This window comes from Rhinolophus sinicus, chromosome 5 (assembly GCF_057876585.1).
Source record: "Rhinolophus sinicus isolate RSI-liver-muscle chromosome 5, RSI-T2T, whole genome shotgun sequence".
NCBI lineage: Eukaryota > Metazoa > Chordata > Mammalia > Chiroptera > Rhinolophidae > Rhinolophus > Rhinolophus sinicus.
Window position 1 is genome coordinate 40,418,040 of NC_142505.1, and position 21,608 is coordinate 40,439,647.

The 21,608-nt window shown below is 50.9% G+C and overlaps 1 protein-coding gene across 1 annotated transcript in view; it reads left to right on the forward strand.

Moving 5' to 3' along the window:
- The window catches only part of FAM194C (family with sequence similarity 194 member C), a 74,736-nt gene extending 67,177 nt beyond the window's left edge, over positions 1-7,559 (forward strand). Inside the window, exons 14-15 of the mRNA XM_088798387.1 lie at positions 6,185-6,319; positions 6,985-7,559. Of these exons, the coding sequence (XP_088654513.1) occupies positions 6,185-6,319; positions 6,985-7,081 (232 nt within the window). The 3' untranslated portion in view covers positions 7,082-7,559. The remainder of the gene's footprint in view (positions 1-6,184; positions 6,320-6,984) is intronic.
- The last annotated feature ends 14,049 nt before the right edge of the window (positions 7,560-21,608 follow it).

Genomic DNA, 21,608 nt, shown 5'->3' on the forward strand with positions numbered 1-21,608 from the left:
ATGTGCCAGGAGCGCCTGAAGAGGAATGATGGAGATGGGTGCCATGTGAGCTAGAGGCAAGATAGGGCCACCCGATTCTCACCAGGGCGGCCCTCCTGGAAATCCAGGTACAGCCGGGAGCTGTGGGGCCTTTGAGCAGGAGGGCAGCCTGGGCTGCTGCATGGAGAAGAGGCCCTTGCTCTCCCTGGAAGATACCCCGGAGGGGCTGGGCCGCAGGGGGCTGGAGCCCTTGTCACACCCTCTGTGCTGGGACCTCTGAAAGACTGGCCTCCATCGCACAGGCCAGAGGTATTCACAGAGGGACGAGTTGTCCCCTACTAGCTGCTAAGCTACCCAGGTACGAATATGCTTCCTTCCCATCACAGCCTAGGCCTAGTAGAGGGCCTCCCGGGCCTCCCACTGATGCCCCGCCCTGTCCCGGTCACACTGGCTCTCATCATGTTACCTGCTATGGCAGCTGTCACCTGGGCGTCCTTTCCTTGCGCCCCACTGGGCTTGGCTACATTTCTCCATTGGGCTGTGCTTTGAGTTCCTAAGAGATGCCAAGCCACGGCCCATCCTGGGAACAGGGCAGGTTCGGTGCGGGCGAGGAGGGCCCTCGCGCTGCCCTGCCTTCCCTCCACCCTGCTCACTGCAGTTTGCCAAGCCCAGGAAGTCTGAAGAGACCCACTCTGGGGTCGGCTTTCCTGCCACCTCTGTGCACCCAGGACTGAAAGGGGACAGGGGAGGCAGCCTGGTCCACACCTTGGGGCCACAGAGCACAGATTCACTCTGCTGTCAGTGCAGTTCCCCGCCACCTGGACCTGTCTTTGCCAGGCTGTCCACGGAGCCCAGCTTGGGGCCCAGTGCAGGATGGTGGGGAGAGGAGAGGGAAGTGTAGACTCCAAGCCCAGCTGCGATGTGGGAGTCTGGGAGGTGAGCCTCCTACAGTGAAGCTGACCAGGCAGGAGGAGGAGCCCCCAGTGTACCCCTCCCACTGGAGCAGGGAGCCAGCAAGGGCAGGGAGGAGCCCTGCAGAGGCAGGGCGCCAGGCCATGCCACAGACATGGCCTCGGATGTGTGTCACTTGCCCTCCCTGGGTCTCAGTTGTCTCCCTGTGGGTTGAAGACATCGTTCGTTCAGGACCTTTCTTAGAGGAGTGAGTTGAGAGGATTAAAAGCTGTAAGAGATGACACACTCTGTAATGACAAAATGTCATGTGCCCTGTAAGCCGCAAAGCCCTGTGCAAACTGTAACATGCCCGGTCAACTGCATAGCACCTCCCAAACTTTCATGAACTTTATAAAAGTCCTTTGTAAAGTGCCACATGCCCGATAAATCACCAAGGGCTTTGGAAGCTGCGACCTGCCCTGTAACCTGCAAAGCACCTTGTAAACTGCTGTGTGCCCTCTACCCAAACTGGAAGATGGACCTGCTCCAAAGCCCTTTGTGAGCTGGGAGCCCTGTAAAGTGCTTTATAAACTGCAGTGTACCTGATACCCTATAAAGCAGTTTGTAAACCACAAGACACTTTATAAATGACAAAACATCTTATAAACTGGAAAGACAGTGCTATGTAAATGACATGTAATCCTCAATAGGCTTTGTAAACTGTAAAGTGCCGTCCATATAAACTGTGATCAAACAATACAGTGAATGTTTAAATAAAAAAAATTATTACAGTAAAAGACACAATGCCATTAATCCCACTCAAGATACTCCCCCTCACTTCAAACATACTTATCCAATCAGTCTTGCCACTTTCTGAAGCAGTTCTGGAAGTCCTCTTTCATGAGTGTCTTTAGTTGTGTTGTCATGGCTGCCTCAAAGTCCTGAATCATTTTGACTTTGGGGAAGAGCCAGAAGTTGCACTGTCCCAAATTCAGGGAATAAGGTGGATGAGGACACACCGTAATGTTTTTATTTGACAGTAATTGCCATGTACCAGAAGTGATGTGTGACACAGAGCGTTGTCATGATGGAGAATGATTTATCTCACACTTTAAAACACACCTGTTCTCAACCATAGCTCACACCCGACTGACTGCACCAAACAAGTTGACACTTGTCACACACTGTTACTAAGGTTTGATGCGCCGCTTCCCGTATTGAAGATCCCTGCCTTTCCATTGGTTGGCACTCGGCAGCAGCAGTCACTGTATTTGTTGATCACAACAGAAAGGCTCCCTGTAACACATCGCTTCTGGTATAGCAGTTTCTGTCAAAAACATTACAGTGTGTCCTCATCCACCGTATTCACCGGATCTGGCACCATGCGACTTCTGGCTCTTCCCCAAAGTCAAAATGACCATGAAAGGTAAATGTTTTGAATGGATTCAGGACATCGAGGCAGCCACGAGAGCGCAACTAAAGACACTCATGAAAGAGGACTTCCAGAACTGCTTCAGAAAGTGGCAAGAACGATGGGATAAGGGTGTTAGAAGCGAGGAGGGTGTTTTGAGGGAGATTAATGGCAATGTGTCTTTTACTGTAATACGTTTTTTTTTATTTAAACATTCACCCTATTGCATGATCACACCTCGTATGTGTTGGGAAGCTCTTCACAGTTGCGCCACTTGGTAACACTCCTACCTCTCGACCACCTTAGAAGAGTCGGGGAGCCTGAGGGGAAGCCAGGCTGGGGGACAGGCAGGGGAGGGCCAGGTGCAGTCTCAGGAAGCCCAGGTCTCCCCTCGGGTCATTGTCCCCCTCAGCTGTCCCTGCCAGGTGTCATCTTAAGAGAGGATGGGAAGAGTGGGCCAGCGCCCCAGAGGAGCCAGTCACTGCCAGGCCCTCCCACGGTGCTGGGCTCTAAGGGAGGGCACTCCGCCCCTGCCAGCTGCTCATGCCAGCATCCTCCTTCAACCCAAGGAAGACTGCTTGTAGCCTGCCTCCCAAGGCCTTGCTCACTCTGTCCTCAGGTTCCTTGACAGCTGTTGCAAAAGAGGGGTCATGTCAGGACCTGGGAAGAGGGTGTGAGCTCTGCGTGTGCGCAGGGACAGGCAATGGCAGAGCTGGCCCTTGAACCTCCCTCCCTGTCCACCTCTACACACAGGCAGCTGCCCGTAACCAACCATGGCAGTTCTCAGCAAGGCTCTGGTTCAGCTCCGGGGTTTGGGGGTACTGTGAGCCTGTTGCTGCCCAGCTCTGGTCAAGCCACTCTGTTAGGGGACCCAGAGACATGTGAGGTGTAGGCCAGGCCTGGTTGGTGAGATGATTTGTCAGCTCATGGAGAGGAGAAGCCTGCCAGACTGAGGCAATGCCCGGGCTCTCCATGTGTTAGGAGGTCACTGTGAGGAGTCCCGGGAAGACCTGTTGGAGAAGGTACCCCTGCTAAGGGGTAAGCAGGCACTGGATACGCAGGGGAAGGGAGGCTTCTGTGACTAGATCTACAGGCAGTGGGGAGCCATTGAAGGTTCCTGAGCTGGGGAGAAGCTTGATCAGAGTTGGGCTGTAGACTCATGAACCCGGCATGGTCTGGGGTGGGGTTCACCGGGACATCAAGCCTGTCACAGGAACAGTCAGTATGGATGAAGGTGGTTTTAAAGCCACCTCTCTCTTGTATTGGGGACCCGAGTGGGCTGAGTGGAGAGGGTACCTTTCTGAATTGGAACAGGGGGCTGCCTTGATGCCTTGGAGCGGTGAGCTTCCTGTCAGATAAGGGCCAGCTCCTGCTGCACTTTCCTTTCATCGAAGCGAGTAAAGGTGTTTCAAACCCCTGCAGGGGCTGGTCTGCTGCAACCCCCCAGATGGCCTTTTCTACTGGTCTCTGACCAAGGATGGTCTTCACTTCCATCTCTAGATCATTCTTCCAGGGAAGCACCTGATAGGCTGTCAGTAGGAACAGGAGTGTTCCTGTCACCCCAGCAGGATGGCCATGTGGCCCCACTGTCCTAGTCAGTCACATGCCTCTGATGTCCCCACAAATGAGTCATTTGTTCATTCACTCGCTCATACCTACTGAGAGCCATGGCGAGTTGCTAAGATCAGCCCCTCCCCTCAGATGGTTGGAAGCAGAGCTGTGAACACTGCGCCCTGGTAAGCAGCAGAGGAAATCACTCCTTTTATGAGAATTCAGGGAGGGCTTCCCAGGCAAAGTGACATAAGAACCTGGCCTTGAAGGATGAGGAGAAGGTCCAGTAGAAAAGGAGAGGAAACAGGCACTCCTGGCAGAGGCTAGGATGGGCAAAGGCACACAGTTTGGGGAGTGGGAGCAGCATAGCTGTGGATTTAGTGGGGGCTGCCAAGGGGGCTGTTAGAAAAACTGTAGTTTGGGGTCAAATTCTGATGCGCCTTGAGCGGGGCACCGCTCCAGAGTTAGAGCTGCAGAAGTTGGGGAGCCACAGACTGGCTTTAAGCCAGAGATGCAACGCCAGGTCAGGGAGGATGAGCCCCTGGGCAGCAGCGTGGACCTGGGCAGGAAAGGGTGTGGCTAGAAGCAGGGAGGCCAGTGCCCTGGAGGGGCCACTTGGCAGGACTAAGGAGCTGGCTATTAAATTCAGGGTCTGGTGCATGTATTTATTCCTAGAGCCTAGCTCAGGGAGTAGGTGCTCAGTAAATACTGATGGTATGAATAAATGAATGAATGAATGAATGAATGAATGAATGAATGAATGAATAAAGAAATTTAGGGGGCCTATGCTTCTTTCTGGGCTTCTCGCCTGACTTCCCAATTACCCTATGCCAGCCAGAGAGCCCAGGGACCTCTTCCCCATCCACCCCGGTCTGGTTCCCTGCTGGGGGGCCATGGAAGAGCCCATCAGCCTGGCCCTGCCCCTGCACCCCTAGCCCTGCTCTCTGGGAGCAGCAGAGGTGGATGTCAGTGCCCCTAGGCTCATTCCAGACACCTGTACAAGCCCCGAAGGATCTGACTTCTCAAGGGCCTCAGGTACGCCTTGGCCCTTGGCCCTTGGCCCCACTGCGGTGTTGCAAAGGGTCACAGACTTTGTGTGCTGCCCATGGGACAGGGTGGCAGAGTGAGCCCCGCAGGGAGGCTAAATGCAAACATTATGAATATACCCAGATTCTGTGACTCTGTTTTGGTATTTCTCCATTTTAAATTTTCCTGGGGTCCTTGAAATGATAGAAGGGGCACCCGTCTTGCCTCTCCCCTTGTCTCTTGTCTCTGAAGCACCCGGTCCTTAAGCTAATCACATAGCAGGGGCTCAATAAATATGAAGAGACAGTGAATGAAAGGGCCAGTCCTGTCTCTGCCACGAACCTACGTACTGTGTGTCCTCCAGAAAGCCCACTCTTCTCTCTGCTTTTGTCGGTAAAATGGGGGCCCTGAGCTGCCTGCCTTCCAGGGCGGCTGCGATGCTCAGAACCGTCTTGTAACCCCAAGGTGCTTGTAGGCAGTGAATGGCTACAAAGCCTTGAGCTGTGGTACAAGGTGAGGAGTGACTACACACGTTCGTCAGTTTCTAGGGCGGCCATAAGACCATTCCGCAAACTGAGTGGCCTAAATAGAAGTTTCTTGTCTTGTGGTTCTGGAAGCCAGAAGTCCGAGATGAAGGTCTGGGCAGGCCAGACTCCCTGGGGGGGCACTAGGGGAGGATGCAGCCCAGCCCTCTCCCCTCGCTTCTGGGCGTCCCTGGGCTGTGGCAGAACCACGCGTCTTCACGTGGCATTGCTCTGTGTGCACGTCTGTGTCTACATGTCCCCTTTTGATAAGGATATAAGGATACCAGGTATGTTAGATTGAGGCCCACCCTACTCTGCTATGACTTCGTCTCAACTCAGTTCCATCTGCAGTGACCCTGTTTCCTACATTCTGGGGTACTAGGGGTTAGGACTCCAGTATGTGCATTTTGGGAGGACACAACCGTAACAGTGTGCATGATGACTTATTTTCTTGGCCTCCTTTCCTCTCTCCTTTGCTCACTTGATACAGCCCTTCTGAGCACAAGGCCAGGAAAGGATAGGAAGGCAGGGGTACGCAGGTGTGGCAGACACAGAGTTAGGACGGTTCCCACCTTAAAAAGAAACCAGGGAAGCTGACCTCCAGGGAGCCTCTGGGTTCTCAGGGGGTCAGGTTCGCCCTTCATCCGTCCTCGGGAGAAGATCAGCACCCTTTTTCACTCCAGCAACTGTGACATGGAAGGGGCAGCTCTGAGTGAGAGGTGCTTGCCCAGGCACCCCCAGCTGGGTCTCCTCTGGCTGTGCCTCCACTGAGCCCTGCCCTCCCCTCCTCCACCCCCTGCAGTGTTTCAGCCTCCATCCCGGGCCTGGAAGACCCTGACTCAGCCAAGAGAACAATGTCAGAAGACGTCCAAGGAAGCTTCTCCCCATTGCCCGTGGGGATGAAGATGGAGGAGCCTTCTTCTGAAGCTGAGAACAAGTAGGTGGCCACCGTGGCCCAAGGCTGAGGGGCCTTTGTATGGTCCGCAGAATGGGTACAGCTCACAGCAGGGCCCCTGGCTCTGCCACAGGCCACAGAGGGCACACAGGGCTAAGTGACCTTGGGCACTCACATCCCCCAGGGACTCAGGTCATCTCCAACAATCCCTGACATCTGGCCCATTTTTTCAACACGGTGACCAGTTAGGCATCAAGTCTGCTCCCTGGAGCTGCTGGCAGTGGTCTGGGTGAAGAAAATTGAGGCCTTCAAGATTGGAGTCTGTAACCTTAGTGGTGAAACCCCACGGCCTAGACCCATCTGTCTGAGAAGGATGGAGACTGCTGGCTGTCTCCCTGCAAGAAACTTGCTAGACCTGTCAAAAGTCCACTAACTTGGCTGTGTTCACTGGGAAGCGAATCATGTGTTCTGCAAGAGCATGAAAATATCACACATTTTTTCATGAAGATAAAAAAGCAAATCTGAGTACCTAGAAAAGTCACAGGTGCCACCGGGACCCCCAGGTTGGCGCGACACCCTGAAGGCCTCAGCTGTGCAAGGTGGAGGGCCATGCCCACCTCAGCCCAGGACAGGGCTCAGGCTGTTGTCCAGACCAGCCCTCTCCACCCCATTTCCCAGCATTTGCTTCTTTCTATTTTGATTTTTAGAATGAAACAGTCTGGCACGGATCTCCATCCTTTCATCAAAGCCAGGCGGGCCAGTAAGAAGATAACCGTCTGGAAGAAACTGGACTCCAAGAAGTGATGCAGCCTGCTGCCACCCCTGCCACCCCGAGTCCCAGGCCTGCATGCAGCTCCTCCCACACCCACCTGGCCACCCTGCCGCCTCCCCAGCCCCCACGCCCTTTCTCTGAGCCTTTGCATAATAAACAAGCGAGCCTCTAGCAATTAGGTGAGGCCTTGGGCCAGTCTGGCTCTACAAGGCCAGAGAACCCCCAGCAGCCCTGTTCCAGGCCAAGTGCTTGCAAACTTGGTTCCTCTGACCCAGAGCTTCCGCTGTGGCCAGTGAAGTCAGCCCAGGAATCTCCTCCTTCCAAGGAAACAAACCTCTTTAAGGGGGGCAAACCAAATGAGACTCTGGGGAGGTCTGGGTGGGACAAAACTATGCCCTCCTCCCCTTCACTGGGTGGGGAAGGACTCAGGTTCTGGCCCAGGTAGGAAACAGGGTGTGAGAGGGACGAGGGAAGAGGACACAGAAAGAGAAAAGTGGAGCAGATGGGAGAAGAGACAAAGGGAAAGATGGGGAGATGAGATGATGAGAAAGGAGAGAGCAGGAGGGAGGGAGGAGAGGAAAAGTGGGGAGGGAGGAGGAAGAATAAAGGGCAAGTGGAAATAGAAGGAGAGAGCCATGGAGTAGGACAGAAGAGGCAGTGACAGGCCACACCCAGGGACCCTTTGGTGGCACCCAGAAAGCCAGAGCCCCCGTGACCCCCACATGCTAACGTCCTCATTTAGCCCAGCCTCAGCGCTCGAGCTAACAGACCTGCAGAATCCTTACCAGCATCAAGGGCCCAGAGATGGCAGTCCCTCTGTTGTACTGGCGCCTCCGTGGTGGCACCTGACAGGGGCAGATAGCACAGCAGCTCCAGGCCCCCTTGTCTGAGGCTCCCAGAGCCACTTCCCAGGAGCAGGGCGAGGACCGCACAGGGTCTGCCTTGTTCTCCAAGCCCAGAAGAAACTTCAGACCCTGATCTGTGGGTGGCATTCACGGCTGTGCTCTGCACTTAACGGCGACTACTTGTACTCTCTTTGTAATAGCTGCTTTTGTAATCTGAATTTTTTGAGGTTTAATTTTTTATCATTTGTATCATTCAAAGGCTTTTTATGGATTATACATTTGTCCCCTAGAAATGGATTTGAAATGATGTGGTATGTTCTTAGGCCTGCATCCTTTCTTACCTAAGGGGCCTGATATTTGTTAGGGGTCCTGGGCATCCAGCCACTCTCCCTTCCTCCCCTTCTGAGCACAAGGCCACACAAGGATCAGAAGGCAAGGGGAAGCAAGTACCACCTCTGCCCTGGCTTGCAGGTACCCTCCAGCCCTTCAGACACAACTCTGTAAAGGTTGGAGTGGAGACGTTGCTCACCCTCTTACATTCCTCCCTGAATCCAGCCTTTGGGGCTGCATGTTCAGCCATGTACTTCCACAGCTGCCTGCACAGGAAGGGCAGACCTATCTCCAAAGGGCAGGCCATGGCCCAACTCAGGGGCTCGCCACCCTGAAATGGGGCCCAAACTGAGCTGATATGAGCAGGGACACCTCCCACTGGTAGGTGGGGCGGGGGCAGTGAATGTCCAGTGCTACATAATCAAATTGTCGCCTGAGGATGAGGGAGAAAAGGGGAAGCCCTCTTCCTCATGGAAACACCAGGAGAGAGAGAGAGAAGGGAAGGCTTCACCCCCCGCCCCCAACAATGCCCCCAGCAAACCAGGCATGGTGGGAAGGTATGAAATTACCTGAGAAAGTCATAAACTGTTGACTAGAGTAGCTGGATTTTACCTTCAAGTTCCTCTCTGTCATTCCTTAGATTTAGGAAGGTCCAGGCTTTCTAAAGCAAAAAGGTGTGGCATATCTCACGTTGAAGCTCCAGAGATGGCGAACACATTGACACACATGCTGTTACCATTCATCCTAGGCCCTTCCAGGCATCATTAGTCAATCACAGCACTCTGAACCTAGATGAGGCCTCAGAATCCATCTTTAGCAAAGGTCCAGGCAGCCTCTACCAATCAATCACTAATCTTTGCCAGACATGGAGTAGCACTCTCCTCTACATGGGCCTGTTTTTAGGAAGACTTCTTGGAGGATGCGAGGGTGGTGTAGAGCCAGAGCCTAGAAGGTAGCTTTTATTAGGCCCTCTTGCTGTGTGCTATCTGTGCCAGCAGGGAACTAAGGGGCAATCTGATTATTCACTTCCCAGGTACTTAGCCTGTCTGGAGGACATGTAATCGTCAGTTGCCTCAGGGCCTCTGGGAAATGGGAGCAGGATCTCCCCTTATCACTGAGCACCCTTTCCCCAATTCTTGTTCAGGTTGACCCAGTAGAAGGCCCAGGAGGGGAAGACTATCCATGAATAGACTTAGAGTCAAAGAAAATTAAAACTAGAAGGAAACTGGGATTTCCTAATCTCTCACTTTATAAAGAGGGAGACCGAGGCCCTGAGCAAGGAAGGGATTGCCAGAGGCCATAGTCTGCACATAGTCCATAACATTAGGCAAGGTCCCTGCTGCCAAATCCACCCACTTTTCCTCCATTCCATTCCTCTGTGTGGAGGTGGGCCCAGCCAGGGAAAGGAGAAACTAGGAGGGCAGTGAAGCAAAGATCAGACTTCCGTTTCCACCTGTAGCATGGATTACATGGCCTGAAAAAAACATCTCACTACAAAACACACTGATGTATTGAATAACATAAATCAAACACTGCCTCAATTGCATATCGGAGCTCACAGGTAGTAAGGAAAGTCTTCAGGGGCTGAAGAGAGGATGAGAGAAACCAAGTGGTAAGCAAGCGCCAAAACCACAGCTGTCTGGAGGCAATTTTGTTTATCCCAATGACCCAGAACTTGGGCTTTAATGGCTGTAGGAGACATGAGACAAAGCCGTGGGCCTGAATAAGACACCAAGCTTTAAATGACGCTCCCAAATGTAAACCTGGGGCCCTCGATACAAAACGACAAGGGAACTTGAATGTCTCCGTCTCAGTCAGAGAAAAATGTTTTAGTTAAGGATCCTTCTGAAAATGGATAACCCAGGTTGGCCCTCACAGAGATTCTGGGTGTGCGCACGCATGCGTGCGTGTGTATGATGTCTATGAGGTCTGGGAAACCCAGTGAGTAACACCCCAGGATGCCTGACAGAAGCAAACACAAGTCTTCTTTGAAGATGTTCACTCTCAACCTAGACCTTGTAAGATTTCCACAGGAAGAATCCAGTTGAACATGAGCTCACAACCCAAAATTTAAAAATATAAGCTAAAGTGAATGAAAACAAATATCAAACATTAAATTAGACATGCAAGACTTTGGATATTGGAATTGTCAGACACAATGTTTTCAATGTTTAAATAAAAAAGGATCTGAAAACATTCGGAGCAAGATTCTATCAAACAAAAAAGATATGGACTGAAGTTTCTTCCAGACATGCTGGAGTAACTAGTACTGGAGTGTCTTCCGGACACTGCCAGGACAAGAGAAAGTGTGTTCTACAATCCCCTCAGCTTTCTGCGAGAGATGCTTTCTGGATCACAGTCCAGGGAAGGAGAATTCAAACAGAGTGTGACAGGATTGCTGAAATGAGGTGAGAGACTCAGAGATTGGAAGACAGCGGTGAATGAGATTTATGGGGCAGGGTGTAGACAAAAGGCAGCTGTGCAAAGAGAACTCTAGAAATATGCACAGGGGTTTCCCTGAGTCTTGCCTGAATGCTAAACTGCACGTATTTAGGGTGTGGCTTCATGAGGTGAGGTAAAGAAGTGGATTCCACATGTAAAAGAAGGAAGTTGGACCCTCACCTAACACCATATACAAAAATTAAAATGAATCAAGGAGCTAAATGTAAGACCTGACACAATAAAGCTCTTAGACGAAAACAGGACAAAAGCATTGTGATCCTGGATTTGGCAATGTTTTCATGGATATGACACCCAAAGAACAGGCAATAAAAGAAAAACTAGACAAACTCAACTTTATGGACATTTTTAAAATGTGTGCATCCAAAGGCACTAGACAGAATAAAAAGACAACTCACAGGTGAACATATTTGAAAACCATATCTGATAAGGAATTAATATCAAGAATACATAGAGAACTTGTAAAACAATTCGAACTGGGACAAAGGACTTGAATAATCTTTTTCCAAAGAAGACATACAAATGACCAAGAAGCACATAAAAAAGATGCTCAACATCACTAATCATCAGGGTAATTGAAATAAAAACTGCAATGAGGTCCCACCCTACACCCATCAGGGTGACTGCTATCGAAAAAAAACAGAAAAACAGCAAGTGTTGGTGAGGATATGGAGATATTGAAACACTTGTGCATTGTTGGTGGAAACGTGAAATGGTGGAGCCACTGTGGAAAACTGTATGGTGGTACTTCAAAAAATTAAAAATAGAATTACAGTATGACCCAGCAATTTCACTTCTAAGTATATACCCGAAAGAATTGAAAGCAGGGGCTCAAAGAGATGTTTGTGCACCCTTGTTCATAGCAGCGTTGTTCACAATAGCTAAAATGCGAAAGCAATCCAAGTGTCCATTAATAAATGAATGGATAGTCAAAATGTGGTCTATACGTACAATGGAATATTGTCCAGCCTTAAAAAGGAAATTCCTCAATATACTACAACATGGATTAGCCTTGAAGACATTAAGCTGAGTGAAATAAGCCAGTCACAAAAAAGACAAATACTGTATGATTCCACTTATATGAAGTCCCTAGAGAAGTCAAATCATAGAGAGAGAAAGTAGAATGGTGGTTTATAGGAACTGGGGGGAAGGAAGAATGTGAGTTATTGTTTAATAAGTATAGAATTTTAATTTTACAAAATGAAAATGCTTAAAATAACAAATTTTATGTTATGTGTATTTTACTTAAAAACAAAAACAAAACAAAATAAACCCTGCAGCAAACGTTTTTCTTAATGAAGATACTTTTTAAATGCACTCTCTATAAAGTTGGGAATAAGTCAAGGGTACTACTGGCAATACCACTTTCCAAAATATATTGGAAATCCTGAAGACAATGTGGAAAAAATAGAAATAAGAGTGTCAGTTCAGGCCGCTATTCCAAAATACAATAGACTGGGTGATTTAAACAACCTCTCTGTCTGGAGCCTGGAAGTTTAAGGTCAGAGCCAGGATAGCCAGGGTTTTGGCGAGGGCCCTTTTCCTGGGCATGGCCTTCCTCCTGGGTATTGCCAGTGCTCACAGAGATCTGTGTCTTCCTTTTCTTATAAAGGCACTAATCTCATCATGGGGGTTCCACCCTCATGTCCCCATCTAAACCTGATAACCTCCCAAAGGCTCCACCTCCAAATACCATCATATTGGGGGTAGGGCTTCAATATAGGAACTTGGAGGGACACACACACACAAATCTTCAGTCCATAGCAAAGAGATATAAGAATGTGAAAGGAAATGATAAAATTGTCACTATTTTTGCAGGTGATGAACCATCAATCTAGAAAAATCAACCAAGAATCAATAGACAACCCATAGGGATTCAATGAAATGCTGGACACACGAACAACGTGTAACGTCAGTTTCTCACAGTGAGAAAGGGAGGCCAGGTTGCATACACAGTGACACAGGGTCTTAAAGACACAACACAAGTGGATGAGAAACAGAAGGAGACCCTAAGCATTGGTGCCAGGAGTGAACTGAGGCAGGAGAGATTAAGAGTAGAGGGCTTGCCCAACAGAGGGTGGGGCTTCTCTGATGAGAGCCCAGGAGGACTCAGAAAGATGCAGAATAAATGCAAGGCCTCCCGTTGCTATGGCCCCTGCCGTGCCTCCCCCAGAACCTGCAAGTATCTCTCCCTTCAAAAATCACCTGCTTCTCCCTGCGTTCCTTCTCCCATACAAGCCTTGAGACTGTGGGCAAGTGATTGGTCTCTGGGCCTCTACTTCCTCATCTGTAGAGTGGGGATGATGACAGTTACAATCTCCCAGGGATATGGCTGGACTAAATATGATACTGCGGAGGAAGGACTTAGCTCTGCTTGGCAATCGTGGGTGAAAGTAGCTATTTATTAATAAAATGATCAGAGTCCCCACACCCAATGTCAGCCTCCACCACAGCAAGGCCCCCCCTCCTGGCTGCCTCCCGGTCTCCAGCTCCATCAAGGGTTAAGGAGCTTGGCTGCCTGCCACGGAGGAGCAGGAATGAAGTAGCAGGCCCACAGCAGTCTCCCTATCTGTGAGCAATCTCCTCCCGTGTCCCCCACCAACCCCCCCCACCCAGGCCTTCGGAAATGAAAGCCCCTCTGGGCTGAAGCTCTGCTGGCTGCATCATAATGACTTTCTCCTACAGGGAGGTTGAGATGGGCCCTCCCTCTCAGCTCTCGGCTCTGGCTCTTCCCCAGGTCTCTGGGAGATGTCAGCTTGTATGTGGGAGAAAGATTGGGTCATTCCAGCTCCTGGCCATGTGGGGCTGGAGGAACGGGAAATGGGGTGAGGTGGGGGGAGCTGGGATGGGGTCCTGGAGTTGGGGGCAATGCTGACAGATTGGGGAGTACCCAGGCGATGTGCCCCAGCCACTCTAGGTCTCAGAGAACCAACCCATCCCACCGTGGGTCTGTAGATTACAGCCCATTCGTGAGTGTGAAATCCATTTGGTGAGTTGTGATCCGCATTTTTAAAAAGAGAAAAGGCGTATAATAAAGCACCAAGCTTTATTCTAGTCGCCTTCAGGGTAGGGGCTAGAAAACAGATCCTGGAACCCACCTGCTGGGCCATGGAACCTTGAACATGTTATTTGACCTTCATGCTTCAGTTTCCTTATTTGTCCATGGGGAAGAATAGCAACCACATTATGGGTTGTTGTGAGGAATGAAGGGGTGATACAGAAGGGTTCAGGGAGCATGGAACCGTCGTGAGTGTTGGTTCTGTTTTGTCCTTACTGTGTAAAATGTATTTCTTCCCCGGCAAAGTATGTAGTCATAAAAGCCTGAAAACCACTGGATTCGAAGATTGGGCACAGGTCCTGCTTGTGGTAAGCATTCAAGGTGCAGCCTTGGGTAGGGGGTGCTGCTGTTAGCAAATTAGGAGAGAGGGGCCTGAGAGGAAAAGGAAATCCCAGAGTCCCCAGAGGCAGGTCTGTGTGTGTACAACCCTCCACAGTTTATACCACTTGCTGGCCTCCCTCACCCCATAGGCGAACAAGCTGCTGTGGCTGCTGGGATCATTTTGTGTAAATACCAAGAAATGTGATTGCTGGATCATATGGTAACAGTATGTTTAGTTTTGTAAGAAACCACTAAACTATTTTTCAAAGTGGCGCTACCAGTTTGCATTCCCACCAGCAATGAATGAGACTTCCTGTGGTTCCACGTCCTCGCCAGCATTTGGCGGTGTCAGTATTTTGGATTTTGGCCATTCTTATAGGCAGCCGGTGTTATCTCGTTGCTGTTTTAACTTACACTTTCATAATGGCATATGATTTTGAGCATCTTTTCATATGCTTCTTTGCAATCTGTAAATCTTTTTTGGTGATGTGCCTATTCAGGTCTGTTGCCTACTTTTTAATTGGGTTTTTCATTTTCTTGTTGAGTTTTAAGAGTTCTTTGTATGTTTTGGATTACAGTCCTTTATCAGATGTGACTTCTGCAGATATTTTCTTCCAGTCTGTGGCTTGTCTTCTCATTCTCTTGACATTGTCTGTTGCATAGCCGAAGTTTCTAATTTTAATGAAGTCTAGCTGATCAATTATTTCTTTCGTGGATTATACCTTTAGTGTTGTATTTAAAAGGCAGCACCATACCCAATGTCATCGAGATTTTCTCCTATGGTATCTTCTAGGAGAAAATATAGTTTTGCAGTTTACATTTAGGTGAATGATCTATTTTGAGGTAATTCTCATGAAGGGTATAAGGTCTGTATCTAGGTTCTTTTTCTTTTTTGTCCCTGCACTATTTGTTGAAAAGATTGTCTTTTCTCCATTGTGTTGACTTTGCTCTGTTGTCAAAGATCAGATCAGTTGATTCTATTTCTGTGGGTCATTTCTGGGCTCTCTATCCTACCAGCCTATTTGTCTATTCTTTCACCAATACCGCACTGTCTTGTTACTGTAGCTTTAGAGTAAGTCTTGAAGTCAGTCCTCTGACTTTTGTCTTCTACTCTCCATTTTTTAGAAGTGGAAATTGAGACACCAAGAAGTTAAGTAACTTGCTCAAAGTTACATATTAAGTGGCAGAGCCACAATTTGAATTCAAGTCTTTTGACTGAAAAGCTTATGCTTAGGACAGAGATTAAAACACAGGAAATGGGAAAAGAGAGAAGGATGGGGAAGGGAAGGAGAGAAGGATGTCAGAAAAATTAAAAGCAACAATTTTCCCCAGAATTGCCAATGGAGGCCTCTCCTGCTCCAATGCTGGGAGGAAGTGGGGTCAAGGGTGGGAGTCAGGAAGATGTGGCCAGGCAGAGGGGGGCAAAGGGAGGGCCCTGCAGGGAGTGTGCGTGGCCTTGGCCAAGGCTGGAGCAGGCAGCACTGTGGTATGTTTGGCTAGAAGGTCAAAGCCCTAGAAGGGAGCGGTGGGAGACATGATGGGACAGTGGTTGGAGCCAAAGACTTCAAGTGCCAGAGTCAGGCTCCTGACTCCCTAAGACCCAGTTCCCAGCTTTCCACTACCCCCTGGCTGCAAGGTGCCTGGGCAGACGGAGGAGGAGCAGGAGGTGTGGCAACCAGGAATCACCTCCCCTCCCCGGAGTCAGAGTTGCCTGTGCCCAGGGCTTCCAGCTGTCACTGCAGTGTCCTTGGTTAATGGAGCTGATGCTCCCCACCTGTGTGCCCCAACCCTGAGTTCTCAAGCCAGGAAGATTCCTGGGCCATGGACACTTGGCCACAGAGGGGATTTGGGAGCCCAGCATGGCCCTGACCAGGGGAAGTAAGTAGGCCTTTTCCACAGCCCTCCACACCGGCCCTGTATGTCTTCCCTGGGGCCACTGCCCCTGCCCCAGCCCCCCTCAGAGCTCCTCGGGACAACCAGTCTCCTGGTCCCTACAGGTGAGGTTGTTATAACACCATCTGGCCCCAGCACTCCCTGCTCAAAACCCTTCCCGGGCTCCCCATTGCCTTGGCAAATGTTCTTTCCTGTATCTTATTTCTCCCCATGCTTTTACCTCGTTTTCTACTCACAGTTCAGGTCTCAGATATGGCCTTTCGCAGGAAGCCCTTCCCCAAGCCTGTGGGGTCCGTGTCTCTGCTGGGCTTCTGCAGCACCCCTCCCGTCTCCCATAGTTATTAATGCCTGTCTGCACTGGCCTCCCCCATGGACTCTGGGCTCCTCCAGGAGGATCTGAATATCATCTCTTGCTGATGCCCCGCTCCTGTCAGGGGCTGATCTAGAAAAAGTCTCCAGGGAATGTTTGTTGAATGACTATGTGACCAATTGAGTGTTGGAAGAAAAGGAGGCAGGCTGGTAGTGAGGGTGGGAAAGCCCTGACCTAGGAGCAGATGTGCACGCTCCGGAGAAGACTCCACCTTACCGAGCAAAGCTCTCTTCTTCTCCCCTTACCCCACACGAGGTCCAGTGCATTCAGGGCTTGGCTCATCTCTCACCCTTAGCCTTACTTTAGAGGCCGCCACAGGCCCCCACTCTAAAAGGTAGTTCTCGCTCCTAGAGTCAGTGTGCCTGAAATCCCTCCTTGGAGTCTCTCCCAACAAGAGGCTCCCAGAGGCTGGTGCGGTTTCTCTCCCCCTGACCCAGGGTCAGGTGGCATGCTGATCACCCCACGTGGCCTACCTCATTTAAACTCCTGAAGGCCTCAGGGGTAGGCACTCCTACAGGACCATTTTACAGAGGGGAGTGTATGCACAGTCCAGGGTTAAGAACCTGTTATCTAGTGCAAGAAGCCTGGGAGTCAGGAGCCATGGGTCCAGTCCTTTGTCAATGACAAGTTTGCTTACAAACACATGTGGTGTCAGTGGCCCCCTCCGACCACTGGAGCCACCATGGCCTGCTTCTGATGCCCACTGGACTGGTGGGCAAGAACTCGAGGCCAGACTATTCTGCGGGGTGTTAGGTCCAGCTCAGAGGCCACCCAGTTTCCTACAGCTCTGTGAGCCCCTGATGACCACTAGCCCCAAGCTGGACATGACAGGCTTTGCTCCGTCCCAATGAGCCTATCACTAGAGCTGAGTGGGGGGCGGTGCTGGGCTGGCCACAATAGTGGCAGCTAATGCCCCCCCGGGCAGCAGGAGTCCCTCTCTCCATCTGTGAGTCATCTGCTCTACACATCAACAAATGTGTGTTGACACAAAGGGCTACAGCAGTGAATAAACTAGGCAAAACCCCTCTCTCTCCAGGGAAGGAAGAGACAGACACCAAACCCAACAGGTACAATGCTCACTGTGTCTCCTGGTAATGAGTGCTGTGGGGAAGTAAAGCAGGAAGGGCCTCACAGAGGAGGCAACCTATGGCCGAAGCCCTGAAGGAGGTGAGAGATGAGCCATGTGAAGTCTGAAGGAAGAGCTTTCCAAGCAAAGGCCCTGGGGCAGAGCATGCTTGGAGTGTTGAAAGAATAGCGAGGGGCAGGTGGCCCAGAGTGGGGGATCTGGGGGACAGTGGAGGAGGAGGTTAGGACAGAGAGGTAACAGTTGGAGGAGACTCTGGACTGCTGGAAGAGCTTTGGCTTTTACCCTGAGAGGTAGGAGCTGTGCAGGGTATGCAGCAGAGGAGGGATGGGACCAGACTTTGTTTTAACAGGATCCTTCTGGCTGATGAGAAGAAGTCTGTCTGGGGGCAAAGTGGAAGCAGGCAGAATGTGGACTATTCTGAAGCTCAAGCCAGTAAGATTTCCTAAGAGATCGGATTTGGGGTGGGAGAAGAAAGAAATGGCAGGAAGGACTCCAGGGTTCTGGAAGGAGACATGCTGTTTCTGAGCTGGGAGGCTGCATGAGGAGCCTACCTGGGGAGGCGCATTGGGAACTGGGTTTTGTTTGCGTTAATGAGGGATGCCCACTGGGCACCCAGGTGAAGAGGGCTGGTGCCACCTTCCCCAGGTGCCAACCAGCACGTCTCCTCTGCAGGGGAAAGAGGAAGGGAGGGGACCTCTCAGCTCAGGGAGGAGCTTTCTGGGGGGTGTGAAACACTGGAGGGGCTGCAAGCAGTAAAGGAGGTACCAACAAGGGTCACACACCTTGAAGGGAGTGGAGTATGGCCCAGATCCTGGGGTTCCCCAGCCTGAGATCCAGGACTGTTCTCCAAGCTGACCTGGGGGTCATGTGAGGAGAGAGTTCAGGAGAGGACTCCCCTGAGGATGGCTGGAATTCTCACCTCCTTAGTTCTTTCAAGGGCGTGTCACTCCTGGAAGCAATTTATTTTAGGTGGAAACAAACAGGGCTCAGAGTGAGAAAGGTATTCCTTCCCTTTCTCTGCCTATCCTCCCTTTACATCAAGGAGAGTCTAGGTGGGTGTGTTTTTTTTATCACCTCCTTGACACTTGCTAATTTCCCTTCTTAAACAAGGGGGAGCCGTGTCAAGCTCAGAGCCTCTGCAGGCAGCAGTGTTTGGCTAGAATTTAACCTTTTAGCTTTATGTCCAGTCTATTTCATAGTGACCTTGTATTTAATTTATGGCAAATCATGGCAGTGATTGGGAGTTTCTTTTAAATACCTCTAAGTTGAAAATGTGAATGGATTTAATGAAAGATATTCAATAAATAAATGTGGCAAACATCGTGGAGGTGACGCATAAGCACGTGGCATTTGGGAAACAACCCCTTAATATTTGTGTCTGTATTGTTGCTGTGAGGTTTGGTTTGTGTCAGTCCTTTGGTTTAGGGTACTTTCTGTATCTGCCCCCTCGCTGTGATATTTTGCTCCCTTCTTATTTCTTGTCCTCTGGTCGTGTCCTCTAGGAAGTAGGGGGAGCCTTTGTCCCACCAGCCTCAGCCAGGCTCTAGAGTAGCTGAGGACCTCTTTCTACAGAGCCAGGTCTGTGCCCTTGCTGGGTCCCAGTCCACTGGGGGGCGTCTCCACACTGGCCAGATCCGTCCACTATCTGGACGCACGGACTTCACGCTTCCCACACTCCGTCCTCAGGGCGTCAGAGCAGCACCAAGTTTCGCTTTCTGTCTGCCAGGCTGTCAGGTCATGGCCTCCTGCTCTCTGTGCACCATCTCCGCGACCCCTCTCCCTCTCAGCAGCCCTGTGACATGGAGACCAACACTGAGAGGTGACAAGGCTGTGAACTCACCTGGCTGATCCAGGATGACACAATGATAGTGGGTGCTGGGCTGGGCCCCCACACTCCATAAAAGAGCCACCTGGGAGGGGGGCAGGAGCAGGGAATGAATGGAGGGAGGGGCCTCAGTACTCTGCCTCAACCATGTGGTCAGCCTTTAAGAAGAAAGTGAGGTTCCCCCAGACATTGGGGATTTATTTCTCCCTCAGATGCACTTAAATCTGACCCCACAGAGGACAATGCTTAACACAGAAGGCTGTCATTTCTGACAAATGAGTAGGGAAGATGAAGGCTTCTTCTTGCAATCCCTCGATATGAATCGCCATCATTTTTATCACATTTACTCTGTCAGGCACTGTTCTGAACACTTGACAGGTATTAACTTGCTTAGTTCTCCTAAAAGCCCTATGAGGTAGGTGCTTTCATATTCTCATTTTGAAGATGGGGACATTGAGGCACAGAGAGGTGAAAAGACTTGCATAAGGTCACACAGCAGGTCAGTGGCAGAGCTGGAAGTCAAGCCCAGAGAATGTGGCTCCCTTCTTATCAAAGGCCACAGGCCAGGACTGTGAGGGCAGAGAGGGCAAGGCTAAGGTCTCTGTTCCTGCTGGAACCACCAAGGCTGCTGGTGCAGAAGGGCCAGCCCCTCCACACTGACCTGGGTGGGAGCCCGAGCCACAGAAGCCCAGTAGGGTCCTCAGCCACCAGCATTCCACCTGGCACTGTCAGCCCTTGATAGCTTTCGTGGTAGGTGGGCATGCCGCCTCTGCTTGCATGCTCCCAGTAATGAGGGGCTCACTCCCTCCTGGCAGCCTGTGCCCTCCCTGCTCTGCTCTGCCTGAAAGCTCCTCCTCCTCACCATGTGAATTCAATGCCCACTGGAGTATGGCACTGCAGACCCCCAGACCTGCTTGTTCCGCCTGCTCTGGATGGCACCTGGGGGCTCTCTGACCTCTATGGACTCGGTAGGGTTTTCTGAACTCCAAAGTCTGTAGCCCAAGGGGCTGTAAGGGTATTCGGGGGAGTTAAAATGAAGACAGAGCTGCGGCCACCTGTGTAAGTGTGTATGTCTGGGCTGTGGTGGGGAAGTAGTGACTTCAGGGCTCTGCTTCCACCCAGCCTCCCCACCTTTGCCCCACAGTGAGGCAGCCCAGTGGACCGTTTCCAGGGTCTGGCCCTTTTAAATTTAGCTGGAGGAAAAAGCAGTTTGTGCAGGCCTGGAACTCAGAGACAATCAGCAACAGGAAAAAGTCATCCGAGGGGAGTTTTCAATGAATTATGGAGGCATTGTTCCTGCCCGAGGAGCCAGGGCTGCTGGTCCAGGCCTCACTGACCCAGCCCAGGCCTTTGGGGCCAAACATCGCCTAGAGCTGCGTCAGGACAACACAATGTGGGTGTCTGAAAGCCAAAAAAAAAAAAGCAGAGGAAGAAAAATACTGGAAATTCCCTGTGTCCCAGCTATGGAAGAGCCTTTCTTGAAAATCAACAGCAAGGGAAAGGTTGCTGCCCGCCCAGGCGGGGGCCTCAGGGAGCGGGAGGAAGTCACAAGCAATATTTTGAGATATTTTCAGCCTGGTGTGATGCTGGTTGATTTTCCAAAACATGAGGGCCTCATGCTGGGGGGAGAGTTGAGGTTGGACTGGAGCTGACCGGGGGTGGGGCCGGGGCTCAGGATGGGCCAGGATGAGGACATAAACAGAAGCTGACCCAGTTGGAGTGTTCTGGTGTCCCAGCTGGCTGACTCGCAGGCCCCTTACAGCCAGGGGAGGCCCTGTTGATCAACAGGGGGTCTTCTGTTGATCCAAAGGCCTTTCCAGACTTTGATAAAGGACCACAGATGAATCCTGGGATCCCCTGCACAGAAAGCCTGTGAGGTAGCTAGTCAGATTCTGCTTGTTCACCTCTCCCAATGGGGAGCTCACTCTCTATTGGTCAGTCTATCCCATATCTACACAGCTCGGACTGGGAGGCATAATAACAATGCTCCTGGAGGGAACACAGTAGTGAACAAAACAAAAAAACACTCTGCGCTCACGGAGCTGACATTCTAGTGAGGAGACACAGACAGTACACACGATAACATTTACAGTATGTTAGAAATTGCAACACTTTGAAAAGATAAAGCAGGGAAAGGAGTAGGAGGTGATTGGGATACAATTCTAAAAATAGGGGGTTAAGGAGAAAATTTCTCCTCCCTCTCAGCTAAGACCTAGCTCCCTGGGATGTCCCCTGGCCCCTGGCCCTTCCACTCTCCCTGTCCGGGGCAGTCCTGCTCTGTTCCAGGCTGAGCAGGGCCAGCCCCTCACGGGGAATGGGGCTCCAGCCCCTCCTCATCTTTCTCTAGCAGCTCAGAGCTGAACGCCTTTC